This window comes from Wyeomyia smithii, chromosome 2, assembly GCF_029784165.1.
Source record: "Wyeomyia smithii strain HCP4-BCI-WySm-NY-G18 chromosome 2, ASM2978416v1, whole genome shotgun sequence".
Taxonomy (NCBI): domain Eukaryota; kingdom Metazoa; phylum Arthropoda; class Insecta; order Diptera; family Culicidae; genus Wyeomyia; species Wyeomyia smithii.
Genome location: NC_073695.1, coordinates 40339720 through 40358195, shown reverse-complemented (window position 1 = coordinate 40358195; position 18476 = coordinate 40339720). Strand labels below are relative to the sequence as shown.

The following is an 18476-nucleotide window of genomic DNA, read 5'->3' as shown; positions in this document are numbered from 1 at the left end:
TGATCTAAAAGATTCCAGATCTTGGTAATTTTTTTACATTTCCAATTTTTACTTTTTTGTTTCGAACATGTTTTAAACTTAAACACACCAAAGAATATTCATTAATTACAGATAAACTATCACATGATTAAAATATGCTTTTAGCATGGAGCTTAGTCAATATGAGGTTAATATATAAATGAGAAAAATTTTCAAAAGCTGCGGTGTGATGAGACGTCTTACAGTATTTTTTTAATTGTTCGAAATATAAATCATCGTTTCATAAAATCTAATTTAATTACCGAACACACGAATATATCTTGAATGTCCAAAATGGAGTATAATTCACTATATTTAACGTTTATTTTAGAAAGTACATATATTATGTCCAGTAACCACAAATGATAAAACCAAACGTCAAAATCAATCATACAGTTACCAAACGAATGCGACAAATGAAATCAGGTCTCTCAAATATTTCTCAACATGAAGAAATTAATACAAGAACTGTTCGAAGGCTCACAAGAGGAATGATCGGATCGAAACATGAACGAGCATGTTCCATTGTGTTGGAAGCAGCCGTACGGAACAAATTATTTCCTGCGACATCATCGCAACTTAACTTAAATTGCGTAATATAGCTGTGTTTACCAACAAAAAAATCTCTTCCCATTCCTTTGACCGGCAAACGATTTGAATCGTTTGAATCAAAACAGAAAAAATAGCCGTCATGGTAAGTGTGAGTCACGTTAATCTCGCGTCACCACGGTGCGGTGCAACGTGACAAAAATCCCCGCCTGTGTGCCGTACGTACATACGTACCGGAATGACACACAATAACTTGGTTGACCTACACTGATGCAATGCCGACATGACAGTGGTGAAATTCGAGAATGTTTATCGCCCGCTTTGCAACCACTCACCCACCACCCACCGCCCCACAATAATAACAGATGAGTCATAAGCCGGTTGGATGATCACGTTGAAACATGAAAAAACCTGATACTCTCTGTTTACAAATACGATAGATAAGAAGCGGCGGCGATGGCGTTGCACTGGTTTGTGTTGTTCGGTATAAATAGCTCGGGGAGAGCTACCGACAGCAGCATAACGCAATCATGGCTTCGAATAACAGCAACATTACCGCTGGAGGAGTGGCTCAGATTGGCATCATTCCGGAGTTCAATGGTCAGACGGATGATTGGAGTGTTTACCGGGAGATACTGGAGGAATTTCTGAAGGCTAATGGAGTATCGGAAGGCAATCGGGCGTCGGTTTTGATGAGCGTAATTGGAAGCGGAACTTATCGGACGCTGCGAAATCTGTGCCATCCGGATTCACCGAAGGACAAAAGCTACGAGCAGTTGTGCGATTTGTTGGCCAAGCAGTACCTACCGGAGATAGCAGTTTTTCGTGAGCGATCTAAGTTCTATCGGGCGGAGCAGTGCTTTGGAGAGGATGTCAAGTCGTGGTTCGCTCGCTTGAAGAAACTATCGGTAGACTGCAAGTTCGGAGAGCAGCTGGAACCGCTGCTGTTGGACAAATTTGTGGTTGGATTGATTCCCGGCCCGATTCAGGATAGGCTTTGCGAGGAGAACGAAACATTGACGTTGAAGGATGCTGTTGACTTGGCGGCCAACCGAGAGTCCGCTCTGCAGGACGAGGGTATGGCCAAGGACATTGAAGATATGCATTTGGGCGAGCGAAGACGTGGCCGTAAGCGGCATGGCCACCGTCATCATGGAAGGCACGAATTTGATCCCCGAATGGGCTTTGACTTTGGATTCGGTCCCGGACCGCACCATCACCACCCACATCATCACCATCATCGTCGCCACCATGGCCCACCTCCACCACCTCATCACATGCGTGGATTCTTTGGAATGGGTTACGGCCCGATGGATCGTCGTGGCCCGCCGCCAACGGCGGATTTTTTTCATCACCACCACGGGTTTCGTGGATTCGGACCGATTGAGCGTTTCGGGGGTCCCTGCGGACCGATGGAGTCGCGTGGTCGTGAAATGAAACGCTGGGCTAGAAAGTGGCACAAGCATGGCCGCAGAGCTCGGTCAACTTCGAGCTCGAGCAGCTCTAGTTCCAGCAGCAGCAGTAGCAGCAGCAGCAGCAGCAGCAGCAGCTCAAGTTCCAGCAGCGATGGGGCCAAAAAGAAACGCAAACATCACAAGAAGCATGGTAAGGGCCACCGGCATGGAAAGTTTGACCACGGAAGGGGTTCCAAATGTCCCCGAGGTGAACGCGGTGGACGCCATTGCAGTCGCAACAAGGAGAAGGCCAACAATGCGGACCCGATGGTGACGGAAAATACTGAACCGGAGTTGATTGAATGAATTCGTACCTAATTATTGCATTTATTATACTATTCGTGATATGCTAAGCTGTTTTAATCAAATATCTGTATACCCAACTATTTAATGGAAAAAAATGGTGAAAATTACAAAAAAAAAATGTAAATCTTGAAAACGATAGCTTTTTTTTTAATGTCTATATCACAGCACAGTTTTGCAAACAATTTTTCCATGTCCTTTGATGGTGGAGCATTTGTTGATTGCGTTTGAATAAGCGGTGTTCTGAAAGTCTTTTTGCGTTTACATTTGCTGGTTTGTGTTTCTCAAACATAGTTTCAAGTAAGAAAATGAAGAACCCTTTTTACTACTTTTTGGAGATATCACATGCCTTGATTTGTTATTGAATACAATAATTCCTGTAAATTTTTTGACAAGTGGAGTTATTTTTCCGAAAAAACTTCCGAAACCCTTTGATATCCGAAATTTTTTAACTCGTGAACCATTAGCAATTTATGTAGCTGTTTATGTAGAAAACCCCCATGATCTGATGTTGTTACTAAACAAAACCTTCATCACAGAAGACTAGAAATTAACAATTTATTTTAATATTTTTTCTCCATTGTTGTACACAATTTTCCTTTAAACCTAAAATAGTACTAGATTTGCAGATAAAATTTACTGAATTTTTTGGGAAAGTTTCAAAACAGTATGAAGTGCCAAGAAAATGAAAAGTTGGAACAGAGTTTGTACTTTTATGATACTTTTTGTACTTTTGTTAATAACCAATGTTGGCATACCTCAATAATTGTTTCGGGATGACAAAAATAAAAGATAAAAAGAGTTTAAAAACACTGCTCAAAGGAGGACAAAAATTGTACTTTTACATTAGAGATTTAAATCTAAAAAAATTAGTTTAATAAAATAAACTACACGTTTTCAAGAGATTCGGTGGAGTATAGTTTTTCAACTCCATTCAAGCAGCGTAAACTTTTGACTGCGTTGCGATGACCTGTTTTTTAGAATTTTTTTTTTCTCAAGGCGGGGGCCAAGCGTGGTTGGTAATGTCTCCGCCAACCACGCTCGACGCCTGGGTTCGAATCCCAACGCCGACATAGGTGTCGATGGTTGTGGGGTGGCGTGATCCACTCACAACCAACCCAACTGGTCTAGATTCAATCCTAGTCGACACCGGGAGATTTTCTGAGGTAAAAAATCTCTGGGATCACGCCTTCCATCGCATCAGGAAGTAAAGCCGTTGGCGCCGGTCCGTTAATCAACGGGTGGTAAGTTAGGGTCTTGGGTGGAGTCGCCTCCCGGGCGTCGGTGATTGGCACAACAGTGGCGGAACTAGACCGACGGAAAATAAGCGAGAATAGAAATAAAAAAAAAATTCTCAATATAAATGCAAATGGAAATCTACTATTAAGATATAGAAGAACCATGAATGCTATCTCTGTGGAAGGCTAGCTTTTAAAACTTATCCCAAAAGAAATACTAGAATAAATCGCTAACAGAGCCATTTCTAGTTACCAATCTGATTAAGGCACTGAACTTAATAATGAAGTATTTGAACAGATTTGCGGACTATTAAAAATTAAGTAAACATTTGAATTTTGGTGTAATTTATCAGACAAGTTAAGTCTCAATTTATTAAACAAGTCTAATCTATCATATATTCAATCCTATTTGCGATTAAAGTCGAGCTGCTCTCCCACAGCCATCAACGCTCGAACACAAGCTGAAATCGGTTCATTTAGAGCAAACAAAGTCCGATGAAAGACTGTCTGTAATAAAGATGTATTCCGGAGACTTCTATATGTTATACAAAAGTTCATCCGTTCAAGTAGCTTGGGAACAAAAAACAACATTTTCGCCACGATCAAAGTTTGTTGTAGTTTCCTTCGTCGTTCCTTTGTATCGAGGGCCAGTAGCCGACATCTGTTCAGGATTTGATGACAAACTATCGGAATTTCTTCAAGGCAGATTCCTCAATGCTAAACGAATGAACCGCTTCTTGATACGTTCGATTCTAGGGCTCCACGAAAGTGTATGCGGTTGCCACACGATTGACACATTCGCTAAAATTGGGCGGACGAGGCACAATACAATGATTTCCAGCAATCCAGGTTAGAGAAATCCCAAGCAGGCCGTTCGGTGAAAGTTAAATCTTATTCTGGAGTCCAACTCAACTCCGGACACTTTGATGACTGTGGGGATTGTTTGCCCCTCAATGTTATGATCAGACAAAATTGATTGTGATGTGTGGTGGAACGATATGGCCTGACATTTATCAATGCGAATTATTAGGTTGTTCATGCGGCACCAATCAACAAACGTGGTCAGTGAGCCTTGTAGAAGCCGGGAATTTTCTTCAGTGTGCACTACAATAAAGATTTTTAAATCACCAGCATATAGCTAAAACCTTTTCCAGAACAAAAACTAAGTCGTTAAAAAAATTAAAGAGAGAAATTTGCCACAGCCTGTTACCCTCAAACATTAATAGGCGCATTGGAGAGAAATTACAGATGTCTCTTTCACCAATGCTCATCATTCAGACTGGAATGATTAAAATGAATATTGCGCCTTTTCACACAACACCACACCAAATACTGAACATGGCTATTTTCTTAACGAATTTGTTTTTGGACACAAAGTTATTTTTCCGCACGAGATAAAAGATAATATTTGAATTTCTCTATCAATCTGTAATATGGACCAATGTTTGTGCTGCAAAACACAAACATAAATGTAGAAGGCTTATTACTTTTATTTTGATAAAACAATTGAAACTTAAAAAAAGGTTTAGAGGAAAATTATATACAAATAAAAAACAAATTTTTTAAAAATGTTTTGGAGGAACGCTTACAACGAAAGATTTTTTTTCTTTACATCATTCTCCTTAAGGGGGGAAAGTGTAGTACATGAACACTTCTTGATACTTTTAAGCATCGTCGATATGAAATAACGCGTGACGAAAAAACACACTCACAGAGAAATGTGAGTATGTATTAGGGTGGGGAATCAGAAAGCCAGAACCAACTTTTTTTGTTCTCCGCTCCGTCTCCGCTCCGTCTCCACTTGGCGCATTGCATTTCAAATTTATATGGAGATTTGTATGGAAAAACCAACTCTTTTGCATTTTCCATTCTAAAGAGCTCAAAATGGCTCAAATCATAGGTTTCATGACTTCAAATGGTAGGTTTTTGATGTCTAACAACTTGGCCGAAGACACAAAAGAGCTAGGGTGTCCCAAAAAAAGAGCTGTTCAAAGTTGAGTATGTCGAAATGTATGTTGCAAATCATTTTTTTTGCCAATACTGCCAGTGTACCGGCGTCAGTCAGATTTTCATCAGAAGTAACCTCTGAAACACCCAGATGGTCTCGAGGTACGATGCTGGCCTAACAAGCCAGTCGTCGTAGGTTCAAGTCTCGGCTCGGGAGAGACTGTTATTGTCAGTAGGATCGTAGCGCTAGCCCCACAATTGTCCTGTACACTAAACAGTCGGCTGCGAAGTCTGTGTATGATAAAACAGAAGGTCAAGTTCCGAATCGGAATGTAGCACCAGGGCTTTGCTTTGCTTTAAGCTCTGAAACACGTTGTAAATTCTACCTACGCTTAGAATATTGACCTAAATTTGTTTGCTTGATCCAGCTGAGTGTATAAACTCGTTACGACAGGTTACTTCTGAAGGGAATCCTACTGACGTCGGTACATTGGTAATGTTGGCAGAAAACAAGATTTCCTGCATTTAAATCGACATATTCAACTTTGAACAGCTATAGCTTTTCTTAGAGACACTCTAGCTCTTCAGAGTCTTCTGCAAATTTGTCAGGCATCTGAAATACTATACTTTAACATAATGTAGTGCATTATTAGAGTATTATTGAGCTCTCTAGAATGGTAAATGCAAAAAAGTAGGTTTTCCCATATAAATTTTCATACAAATTTGAAATGCAATGCGCCCAGCGGAGACAAAACCAATCGACTTCAGGTAAGTTTAGGGTTGTTTGGGGCCCCAAAAGGAACCAAAAAAACTTGGTTTTGGAAAATCGATCACTTTGCCTCACCATAGTATGTATGTGTAAGCTCTCTCTCTCTGCTTTTTGCCAGTTTTTTTTTGTTTTGTTTATGCATGCCCAGTTCTGTTTGAAATGGCGTCGAAACAAGGAACATTATGTAAGAGGAACATTCTGTAAGTACTGTTCGTTATGCATTGCACAACAATTTTGGCAAAGTTCACGGTAAGCCACTTTGAAGGCGGAAATCTTCTGGTTTCAATTGTGTATAATTTCCTGCAAACCTCAGTATTAGTCCGCCAGGAAGGAAGACCGGCCACAGTTGTGTACAGAAAAAGATATTTTCCTACTTGTCTAAAATATGGTTCAAGTCTAGTGGTTGCCTATCAATCAAGATGTACACCAGAACGATTGTTTGAACAAAGTTTTAGTTCCAGTTCCAAAACACTACACCGATGAAAGGTATTTGTTTTGGCCAGATAAAATATGAAAAACACTAGTGTTCCTGAATAACCATTCGATTCCATTTGTAACCCAAAATACGCAACCCAACGAATCTACCACAGTGTCGTCCAATCACAGATTTCTTTGTGATTTTAGGTTTTTTTTAAATGGAGCCCACTGCGACCAGTAGTTTTTGATCTTTTGTGGCAACTTAAGATTTTAAGTTACTTTGGTGCAAACATAACTAGAGATCAATGAACGGCAAACAGTGGATTTGTAGAGCCAGGAGATGCATTCGAAAAGTCGACGTGAAGACCGTACAATGCTCTTGTTCCGGCACCATAAGAAAGCTTCGTCGGAAGGCCGGTAACGGACCTTTCTCAAAAGTTTAATATTTGCTTTTGCTCATAATGAATGTGTCTTCTTGAGAGATAAATCAGTTTTTCTTCAAGTTCAATCACTTCTTTTGATAGCAGTAGAAAAAAATAGTAAAGGTAGCAGAAGTACACGAGCATAAGACAATTTAAATTTTAAAATGAACTTGTTGAACTTAATTGAAGAAATTTGGAGAAAAGCTTACAACGGATGATTTCATTTCATTACATCATTCTTTTCAAGGGGAAAGGTGTAGTACATTAAAACTTCTGGATAGTTTCGAGACATTACACATTACATCACATGACACGCAGGTAACTCGTTCAATCACCTATGATTTCTTACAAAAGCTCCTAGAGTTTCGCAAGTTAACATTGCAAAATTTGACAGTCTTGCCTTCTTTAGAGTCGTGCACAATCTATTTTTAATTAGTTTCATCTTCGAAAAAGACGGCTCTCCAAGTTACGTCCGAAACCATTAGAGTCAATTGAACACGCAATGCAATTTCAGTTGTCTAGACTCCGCAACTACTTTGAAAGTGAGTTTTATCATTGGGGATCAAAGACTTTTGAAATTCGATTCTGCTTGAGAAAAGCTTATTTTATTTGATTTGTAGGGCCCCCAAACCCAACTATCCCAGCTGGTCTCGAGGTACGATTCTGGCCTAACAAGTCAGTTGTCGTAGGTTTGAGTCTTGGCTCGAGAGAGGCTGCTAGTGTCAGTAGGATCGTGACTATCTCCGAAATTGTCCTGTACACTAAAACAGTTGGCTGCGAAGTCTGTATATAATAAACAGAAGAACGAGTTCCGAATTGGAAGATAGAGCCAAGCTTTGCTTAGGGGTCCCCCAAAATGTGTATTTTGTACTTTGTTGAGTTTTGTTAGAAAAATTCACGCTCAGACTTGTTAATGCGATAGAAGATGAATTTAAAAAATATCTTTAGATACTTCAATTTGAAATTTATGTTGGGATCAAACTGAATTCTCTCTCCGCGGAGAGAGATCAGTTTTTACCTCGAAAAATTATCTTAAAGTTCTTAGTCTAGTTTTTAGTTGTGTAATCAAAGTTTAGATTCAGGTGATGCCGCCTGGGAATGGCCTAATATTCGACCTTTCTGCGACATAATAAATGTATTGATAGGCACTCCATAAAAAATTGTTGTTCTGAAGTGAACTTCAGCATTTCTGGCAACCCTTTCTGCGACATAATAAATGTATTGATAGGCACTCCATAAAAAATTGTTGTTCTGAAGTGAACTTCAGCATTTCTGGCAACCCTACCCCTTATCTGCTGTTCCTGGCAACAAAATGCTCGACAACTGTCAACTAAGGGCAACGATGCGTTTCTATATCCCGTTTGGCAGCGCTCTATCATCACTTCTTATCGTACCGGTCGCGGTTAAACGCGCTATAAAATAGTAGCCGGGCCTCCGGCAAGCATAGCGCTCTCAAATTTGGCAGCCCGATAACAGCGCTGCTAAAAGTTTATGTTGGATGAAACGTCAAACGGAGACGATAGCAACGACCGCTGTGGAAACGAGTCAGTGAAAAAAACAGCCGCGCTGTACACAGTCGCCATAACAACTTAAATAGTTAGGATGCCCCAAGTTCAAACGGAAAAAGCACAGCTTTGCCACCATTACGGCGGGCGGCCATAATCTGCGTAACTGAAACTCTTTTGAATTGACCGCTATTTTGATCCAATTTTGTGGCATGTCTGTTAGACTATGGTACCGTACTGCATCAAATTTCAAACGAAAATTCAGAACTTGGCTTTGATTCAAATTCCGAACACTTCAAAGTAATCACAAAGAGATAGAAAGGCAAACCGTTTGAACACTGACTGTCACTTTTTTCAACGCCTGCTGGTTCCATGGAAGTGGTCCTGCAGTGAAGAGCTATACTGCCCATAATCGCATAATTGTAATGTAACATTTGCAATATTTGTTGTTCGAGAAAATGACACTTTTATATTTTGACCTTAAATGCATTGTTCTTAATATATTTTTGCAAATAGACGCTTCAAATAAACTTAGTATCATGAAGAAAGCACTACTTTACACTATGTATACATTGAACATTACTTTTGAAGCCAAATTAGTTGAAATTTTTGCAATGATACTTTTATGCCGTCACTTTCAAGGTACTTTTGGAATATATCACAAGGGAAATGAAGTTTATCTTGTTTTTAACAAGCATGAGCTGAACATAAGAGACGGATCACCGGTGGTTTGCTACCGGACCACAATAACCTCCGAGTTTCAAAGGATCCAGATGTGGATTCGAATGGAAGCCTTTTTGACAAAAAGTTGAAAATGTTAAGTAGTGTGACAATTATGCGGTAATTTACGCTATGTGACAAAACAACTTGCTATTTTTTACGACTTTTTCAAACAAACATAAGTATATTTTTTCAGATGTAAAAAATACATACTATTCCAAGCATTTCCCAATAAAAAGCACGAAATCCATAAAATGTCGAATGTTACAATTATGCGATTACAGGCAGTATTCATCACTGGTTAAAGGACATTTCAAGCAACAAAATGGCATATAGTAACCATACTTTCGATAGGTACGCTAGCTATAATAATGCGATTTTTATTCTAAAGTGTTCGAAGTTTGAGACTGTTCGAAGTTTGAATCAAAACGGTATACATATATATGCATTATTTGTGCACAGAAACAAACAGAAAAATGGCCGATTGATAATTATTTGTTGATGAGCTCTGGCGTCTCTCAGAATTGAGGATTGTAATTTTATTCGAAAGTTGTAGATTGTCCCTTATTCATTTGGACGAATAAAATAAAGTGAATTGAGATAATTTCAAGTACTCAAATTTTCGAAGTAGAATACAACTAACTTTTTATTCTGAGTTACGCAAACGGAATAATAACTTTCGTTAATTTAATATTCCTCACTTGCTTAAACCTTTTTCAAACACTAGGATTCCTCAACAAGGTTCAGGAACGACCCGAGTGTTAAATGATATTGACATTTTGAAATCATTTCGAACGCCACTGCTGTCAATCCACAACCACTTCGTGTGTCGGGATGGAGATGCATTAGAGTTGTCCTTTAATTCACATATAAACTGTACAACGTTGTATCACTGCAATGCTCGTGCAATGCAATTTTCATCAGCCGTCTCCAGATGTCACTAATCACTCGGAAAATGAACGAAAGCCTCCAATTGAATGTTTGACATTCAATTAATCTCGAATGAGGCTTGGCTGTGATCTGAGATTTTCGTTTGCTCCAGCCTCCAGTGCTTCAAGGCTGAAGAGCGATTGGGAAAATTATACTTCGGTTAATTGAAACGGGATGTAATTGAGTAGATTGCGATTATCCTGCTGAGTTCCGATGTCTTGTTTCTGACAAGGGAGAATTTCCTGCTGAAGTAAGTATGTGCTGGTTACATGAATTTCTTTCAAACATGTGAAGTAATCCGATTCCCTGTCAACCAAACAACTTCACTGCAAGCAGAAAATGTGAATTTGATTGTTCTGTAGCTCCCAGCGAGATGATAACTATTTCTACGAACAATATATCCGACTCGGAAAATATAGTTGCAAATGCAGGAAGTGCATAATGGTGCATTTATGCAAAAATTGCGTTCGCTTGTGGAACAGCGCAATAAGAAAATGTATTGGGTATTGACAAGCTTCAATCCTTTTTCGATGTTGACGATTCGTTTGATCTAGTTTTAGCTCTCCTGAGAGCATTGCGTATCCACTCACGTTGTCACACTTATTGGATATGTATCCTTGATCAATAGAAGAAGTAAAATACCTGAAGCAGCATCCTATGAAGGATGCGTAAATTTACATTTACAATGAAAACAATGTAAACAAAAATAGTGCTATATTCCATACCAGAACATTGACATGCTTCGGTCCTCGGTAGTATAATAGAGATAAGGCTTTCCCTCTTTCGCTAATGCAAAAGGGTATATAATAAGGTTCAACCATATATAATATATAATGAATATATTCATTACTGTGATTTTCTTTTGTACCTGAGATGCGCTCAGTCTCACCCGTTAAAAGGTAACGGACGCTTGTGGTCTCATCATTCCACCATGGTGAGTTGCCTACATTGGGGAGATTTCATGTGACAGCTGGTTATTACTTAGTGCTCGAGACTTTTGATGTCAAACTCTTCTCCCCGGAGGCGAAGGAGAAAAAAATGTTTTTTTTATGAATGAGGTGGAAGAAAACTAGGCAGGAGCTAATTAAATTATATTTAGTATATGCACATACGGCTTCACTGGTATAGTAATGTAAAGTTTTATGATAGCGCTTACAGGCAAAAACTGAGTTCAAACTGTGAGAGCTCTATCTCAATTTTTTACAATTTATGAAATAAAAACGGTAAAATAACAATAACAGAACGCTAACAGACTATACAGTCAGAAATAAAACCAATGTTGAAAGTAAGAAAATCAAATCTCGCCAAACATGTAAAAAGGGCCCATGTGCCACAATTTCACGTTTTTCAATGAATACAAGCTTAATCTACCGTACAAATAAGATTGTTTGATTAAGAGTAAATTCTTTTGTCAATAAATTATATTATTGAGGGCAGATTTCGCTTGTATTAATCAAAAAACGAGAAAATTTGGCTTGTTTACATATGGCACATGGGCCCTTGTCACATGTTTGGCGAGTAAACAATAGTGTTAAAATATGGTCGAAAAATTGAAAATAAAACTAATTTCGTAAAAATCCCTGAAAACAATGTGGTAACATACAAATGAAAGTTAATTGTTATGTATAAACCATGTGCACAACAACACCACCACTGGTCACTGCATGCTTTCAGCAAAGTGGAAATCAATTGTTTGTCTGACGCAGGGTTGATATTTGTTGACAGTCTTGAGTGAAAGTGAAAAAAAGCATCCAGAAACGTTATTTTTTTACAATCCTTTCAGAGTTCTCCCTTCCCGCTTTTTGCATAGAAGTGAACTGTCAAAACACCTCATTATATTTCATGCGATGAAAGCAACACAACAAAATCAGTTTATCAGTTAACGAAGATTGTCAAGACATAGGTCAGTGTCAGTGAAAAAGTGTTTCGGTGAGGTTTATTTTGGTAGAGTGGACTGTTTGTTTTTCTTTTTCGCTTTGAAGTGAAGATCACCTGGTTGGATTTGTCGTCAAATTTTATACCGTAACCGTGAACGATGCGCGCGATCTATTTCATCTGAGTATAACAGCACGTTACTAGGACGAAAATCTAGTGTATCTGAAAGAGTGCTGCGATCATTGAAAGTGAAAATTGAAAATGATTGGCTGTAATTTTCGAAGAATTTTGCTGGGGAAAATGACTTTTATCAGCACTGGTCTGACGATAAGCATTCTAAGCTTCTATGCAGTGTAAGCATGCAATAATTTTCCGTACGGGCGAAAGCGTTGAAAAACTCTCTGCAAGTGAGCTGAAATTGAATCAAACTGGAAGCACGATAACTTATTCGAGGAATTTAATTCTGAAAAGTGCCAAATTTTTGACGTTTTAATCGCGTACAATAGGAGCCATCAAGATCGCTAAATAAAATCTCGCCGAGAGCGTGAATTTCATCCCCATTCCGGGGTCCGATGAAGTGCAAAGATGAAAGCACGGAATTGGGAAAAAGTTTGGCGGATGACATATTGGAAAATCACATTTCCGCTCTGTAAATCGCTGTGTACGTTCCTTCCGGGAAGGTGAATGGGACAAGTAATTGGCCGTTATTTTCCTATGGTGGGAATTTTTTCGCATTCGAGCTGACTTGTTCCTGATTGACGGAAATAGTTTCTTCTTGTGAAATCAGCGTTGGGTACAGAAAAGTTTTTCAACAACACGGGCACTTACTTGCAAAACATGATGATAACCAGCAGGTTTCCGCCTAAGCCCACCAGGGCCATTAGAACGAAGATGGCCCCGATGGTGTAGTGGGCGGTAGGGGTAGGAGGCTCAAACTGCAGCCAGAACGGATCGATTCGTTCCCGCAGGGTGTCCTCTAGTGGTGGACCGAAGTAACCGGACAGTGTCAGGTATTTGCTGTGAAAATAAAAAGAAATGAAACATGATTGCAGATACTACTGTATAACCTACAATGATATTTTTATTTAGTGCGTATGAATGAAACTGAGAAGTTGATATAAAATTTGTTTTTTATTCTCGCTTATTTTTCGTCGGTCTATTTCCGCCACTGTTGTGGCCAATCACCGACGCCCAGGGAGGCGACTCCACACTCAGGACCCTAACTCACGACCCGTTTATTAACGGACCGGCGCCAACGGCTTTACTTCCTTATGCGATGGAAGGCGTGGTCCCAGAGATTTTTCGCCTCAGAAAATCTCCCGGTGTCGGCTAGGATTGAATCTAGACCAGTTGGGTTGGTTGTGAGTGGATCACGCCACCTCACAACCATCGACACCTATGTCGGCGGTGGGATTCGAACCCAGGCGTCGAGCGTGGTTGGCGGAGACGTTACCAACCACACTAGGCCCCCGCTTAGTTGATATAATAATGTGCAGGGATTTATTTCAACCAAACCTCACCATAGCAACGATAGACAAAGACGCATAAAACAACCCTTGTCTAGATCGAAATGCTCATTTGTCATTTCGTTCTTTTGATCATGCGGAGAATGTTGTGGGTTGTAAATCTAGCAAACTTCATCACATTCCATGTCGTTCAATAGTGAACGTTTTGTTGTAGCAGTCAGGATACGTTTTCCTGCGTACTTATTTGCCGGAATGCTGATACTTTCAAACATCTAAGTGGAACACAGCAGAGTGTATATGCAGGCAGCGAGCATTTTGCCCATTTATTTACTTTTATCAAGCGTATTATGTAGTAGATAGGTTCTTCGAGCAACATTAATCAAGTATTGCGTTGAGACAGTTTACATCTTGTGGAAAAGTAAATAGAAGATAGGTTTACATCTTTCTTCTTAAAAAATAAAAATCATTTGACGTCTTTAAAATATCATTTGAGATGGGATGGCGTGATTGTGTTTGTGTTTGATCTATACCATTGAAGTGATGATTTCTAGAAGAAAATACAAGGGAAGACGTAAGATTTCACCGTATCCCGAGATTTCCCGCCAACTCGCCATTAAATTTCAAAGGTCTAGAAGTAGTTATGTGTGTCGCAGTAACGTTACTGTCAATAATGCCTTGAAAGTTTGTGGCTAATACCTTGAATATCTGGGACAAATTCATTTCGCATGGTCAAATGAAAACAATTAGCATCATATGTGTTTGTTTAAGGAAGAATAAGGAAAAATCGTTGACTATATGAGGTGTTGCAATAATTTTCATGCAATTTGTAATTTTCCATAAACTTCCGCTAAAAATAAATAGAAATATTTCTGATTTGGCTGTGAATCCTATTAACTTCAATTCTTATAATAGCATACCTGGTTTCATCTGGGTCTAAACCTAAAAAAACGGACCAAACCCATGAGGCGGTACATAAAATTACACATTGGTCACTTTCGAGCGTGTTCATAATGCTCCCGAGAAAATAATTAGTTTCGACAAGATCATTGAAATTCAAATTAAGTGTTTATAACCACATTGGCCCCTTGAAAACTGTTTCTATCTTGTACTAAAACTGAGCATACGATACTTCCTATTACCGGAAACTCTCAAATTAGTTCATGCAAGTACCGAGGACATTTTCCATTTCCTGGAATGTTCCGACTATTTTCGTGAAACTGACCAGTTTTGAACTGGAGCTAACCCCATCATGGAATGCTAAAAATTTCTGAAAACTAAAAAAGCTGACTAATGAAAACCAAAACTCAATCATCAATTACTTAGTGACATGTTCTGGATACTCCCATAAAAGTGACTTAAAATCTGATTCATTGAGAAGGGTTATCACAGATGAATGAACTCATTTTTTTAAATTCTTCAATAGATTAATTGAGAATGATCATTTTGTTCATAAAAAGCATGCGATACTTCATTCGAACTGTTTCTCGTCCTTTTTCACTTCCTTCATTACAGAACACCGATTATTGATGCTTGCGAGTTTCCTCGAACGAACGTAAGCTGAAATTCGCTCTCGAAAAAAATGTGCGCGAACTCCTGTATGCTCTCCTACTCGCGTGCTCTTTCCTACTCGCGAAGCCGAAACGCGTAGGAATCCGTAGAATCTGTGGCATTACACGAAATATTTCTGACATCTCTGCCCTACACGTTCTATCACGTACTATCAGGTTTGCCAGATCTTCAGAACGAAGGTTTCACGGATGTAGGGTAGGGAGCCTATTTCAAACAGCTTATGGAGCCTTGTGTGTAATGAAACCAAATACTTGAAATCTGTAAGGTGATCTACAAACATGAGCATATTAGTTTTTTTACTACTTTTCTTTACGTCAGTGATCAACTAAAGTTTCCTATCGAGGGACATTATTTTAATCACCCCGAATCTATTTTAAACAGTTTGCATCTGTTTCGCAGGGTTTCTGGTTGATATCTTTTAACCCTCTAGTGCCCAAATTAATTTCTAAACGGACTTCGATAAAATCACTATTAACCATTAGAAACATTTTTAAAGTATTTATTGAAGCTTTTTGGAACTTCGACTGAAGCCCGCCAAATGGCGGCATTGGGCACTAGAGGGTTAATTGAAGTTTATTCAAAGATTTTTTTGTGTTGAACAATATTTTATGTATTCGTAGGACAAATAGTTAATCAGAGTTTTTGGCCTTCGATTGATTAAAATAGGCACCATTGCGTAAACCGTTCCCTACCCTACAAGTAAACGGAGAATTTCGTAGAAATTCGTAGAATCTACAGAATTACATGAAATAGTTTTGGCATCTCTAGATACTATACAAGTTCTCAACCTCACTCTCGGCTGTCAGTACACGGAGCAAAACTGCTTGGCAGTAATTCAGCATATGGCCCTGACGACTCTGCTGATAATTGTCTGGTTTTTGCCTGCGAAATAGAAGGAAGGAAATATTTTTGCTTTGATTTTCACATATAAATTGACAATAGGGTGTAATTTTTTCTTTTGATAAATGTCGAAAGAATTATATATTCCACTGACTTTTTTTTAATTTATACAGTAGAACTATTGTAAAATCCATTTTGAATTTGAACAACTGTAAATGATTTTAAGACAAACCCTGCCGTCAAGAAATCATGACACAGGCAAGCCAGGTCATTTTCAAATGTCTTCTCACTCCACATACATCATACATAGGAAATCTGTTTAAACGGTTCTCTTTAAAAGTTAACAAAAAATCCAGTAAACACATCGCGGTTAATCAACCGACTATTAGGTTTCCACTTCTTCAGACGTGCTTAAATGTCTTCGAAATTAAGAACTGTCTTCACATTTGGCATCCCTGTCATGACACGTAAACCAGGGTTATATTCCCAACAACCCAGCAGCAGAAATGTCACTTTGTGCACTACCAGGGTTATATTCCCCATAAACCTTGCCAGTTAGTGAAAATTAAGTGAAAATGTATTTTTTTAATTTGAGACGAAGACGAAGAAATCAAAGAAAGCTCGTAGAGATCTTAGACAAATTACGTAGTGCCTACTGAAAGGTAAGTCATCGATTAGTGTAAGAAAAAGCAGGTATTTTTCAAAATTAAAATCGCCTATTGCATATTGCGTAAGTGCAAACGGACTTAAAAATCTTTTTTACTAGTGTCAGGGCCAATTGACAAATGACAAGGTAGTATTTTCATTTTCGGGCACACTTTTTAAAGCACTCCTCATCTAGCACTTTTAGTCGAGTACTCCTACTCGCGTACTCATCGTGAGTAGGAAGATAACGAAGAATTTGCGAGCGGTTGTTTGTTGCTCCTCTGGCTGGTGCGTGAATAACAAAAACTTTCTCGAAAGTATCTGTGGAAACGATTGGAGAAACGTAGCACACATCTCATTCTCAAGAAGAAAGAAGTGGAAAGGTTTTGCTTCTCGCTCGCTTTGCAACGCTGGTCTTATTACGCAATTTTATTTACGTTTTTAACTGTTTTGTTGTTAATTTGAATTTTTCGTTTTGTTTTTATTCCTACTTACACATTACAATCACATTAAATCTAGACCATTAAACAAGTCCAGTGACAGTGAAAGTGTCATCAAAAGGCAAGCCAAATGATCAATAATGATAATAATGTGATATTTTTCAACACACTTTTGCATACAAGTTACAAACGTCGTAACTTGCACACAATTTTTTATGAAAGCTTTTCCTTTTTGTTTTCTTCTCAATGTTATTTATTTTTTGCCCTCCCCTTAACTAGCTTTGATAAACGTGGACATAAAAGCTATTTAAAATTTGTATCGGCCCAATTTGAGAATCATTTTAGAATTATTCAAGAATCATTGGAGAATTTGTTCAAAATAATTTCTGAATCAAATTAGAAATAAATTTCAGCATTATTTTGTAATCATTTGAAAATAATTCGAGAATTATTTTAGATACATGTTGGTGTCATTTTAGTACCATTGTACAATCATTACAAAATCTTTTAGACAACTTTTTTAAACTATTTTAGAAACATTTTGAAATCTTTCTAGAATAACTTCGGGTTTATTTAAGACTCGTTTAAAAATCATATCAAAATTGTTTCAAATCATTTTTGATTTACGGCTGAACAATTTTTGAATCATTTCAGAATTAATATAAAAATACTTAATAATCAGTGCAGAAACTCTTCAGAATCATTTTATCTTAGTTCTAAAAATCATTTAAGAGTCTTTTCCAAATCAGTTTAAAATAGAAGTGAATATGAATCATCCCAGAATCGTTGAAGAATTAATTTAGGTTTACCGTTTGCACGAAAAAAGGACTTTTTATTGGATTGTTATAAAACACTAAGACCGAATTTCTCTTGGAAGGTTCTTATATAAGCATTCTACTAATACGCTCAAGAAGAAATTTATTTGGCATTCCGACAGTTGACCGGAGCATTCGCCATGGTGGACGAAGATATGCGTGTAGGCATGTTTTTTAGTTCTGTCTTCGTTTTATTTATCTATTCTTCTTCAGTTTTCACGACAAAATTGTTGGAGTACGCTTCAGGTTTGCCCAGAAACTCTCGATGGGACGCAGCTGGGGGACGTTGGGCGAGTTCGCAGATTTGATACCACATCAATATTCAGCATCTCCTCCAACGATCGCTTCGGATAGTGGGCCGACGCCAGATCCGACAAACACCACGTCTCCGCCATTTTGGTATTTTTTTGATGAACAACGCATCATACGGTAGGCTTCATACTTCCCTGGTCACGGCCAGTTGGTAGCGAAAAAAGAGCGGCTTTGACATCCCCTTCTCGCTGATTCTTGGGGAACTTGGTGTGAGAAATGAATTTCACCTGGGAGCTCACTTC

The 18476-nt window shown here is 38.5% G+C and overlaps 3 protein-coding genes across 9 annotated transcripts in view; 2 read left to right on the top strand and 1 right to left on the bottom strand.

The window, feature by feature from the left end:
* The window catches only part of LOC129721459 (opsin, ultraviolet-sensitive), a 253856-nt gene that overhangs the window by 47143 nt on the left and 188237 nt on the right, over positions 1-18476 (bottom strand). For all 6 annotated transcript variants that reach the window (XM_055674023.1, XM_055674024.1, XM_055674019.1 and 3 more), the window contains one exon: positions 12976-13164. In XM_055674023.1, coding sequence (XP_055529998.1) covers positions 12976-13164 — 189 coding nt within the window. The remainder of the gene's footprint in view (positions 1-12975; positions 13165-18476) is intronic.
* The window catches only part of LOC129721457 (protein yellow-like), a 73358-nt gene that overhangs the window by 12622 nt on the left and 42260 nt on the right, over positions 1-18476 (top strand). Inside the window, exon 1 of one of the 2 annotated variants that reach the window (XM_055674015.1) lies at positions 12239-12500. The exons of the other annotated variant lie outside the window; for it this stretch is intronic. Coding sequence (XP_055529990.1) covers positions 12409-12500 — 92 coding nt within the window. The 5' untranslated portion in view covers positions 12239-12408. Of the gene's footprint in view, positions 1-12238; positions 12501-18476 lie in introns of those variants that run through there. 2 annotated transcript variants of the gene reach the window in all.
* Positions 573-2460, top strand: LOC129721460 (uncharacterized). Its single transcript, XM_055674025.1, has one exon. It carries the CDS (start codon positions 1098-1100, stop codon positions 2325-2327), a length of 1230 nt encoding a protein of 409 aa, XP_055530000.1. The 5' UTR covers positions 573-1097; the 3' UTR covers positions 2328-2460.

What these genes read in the sequence shown, in the direction of transcription:
- LOC129721460 (XM_055674025.1), top strand. Translation starts at nt 1,098, where the DNA reads ATGGCTTCGAATAACAGCAACATTACCGCTGGAGGAGTGGCTCAGATT.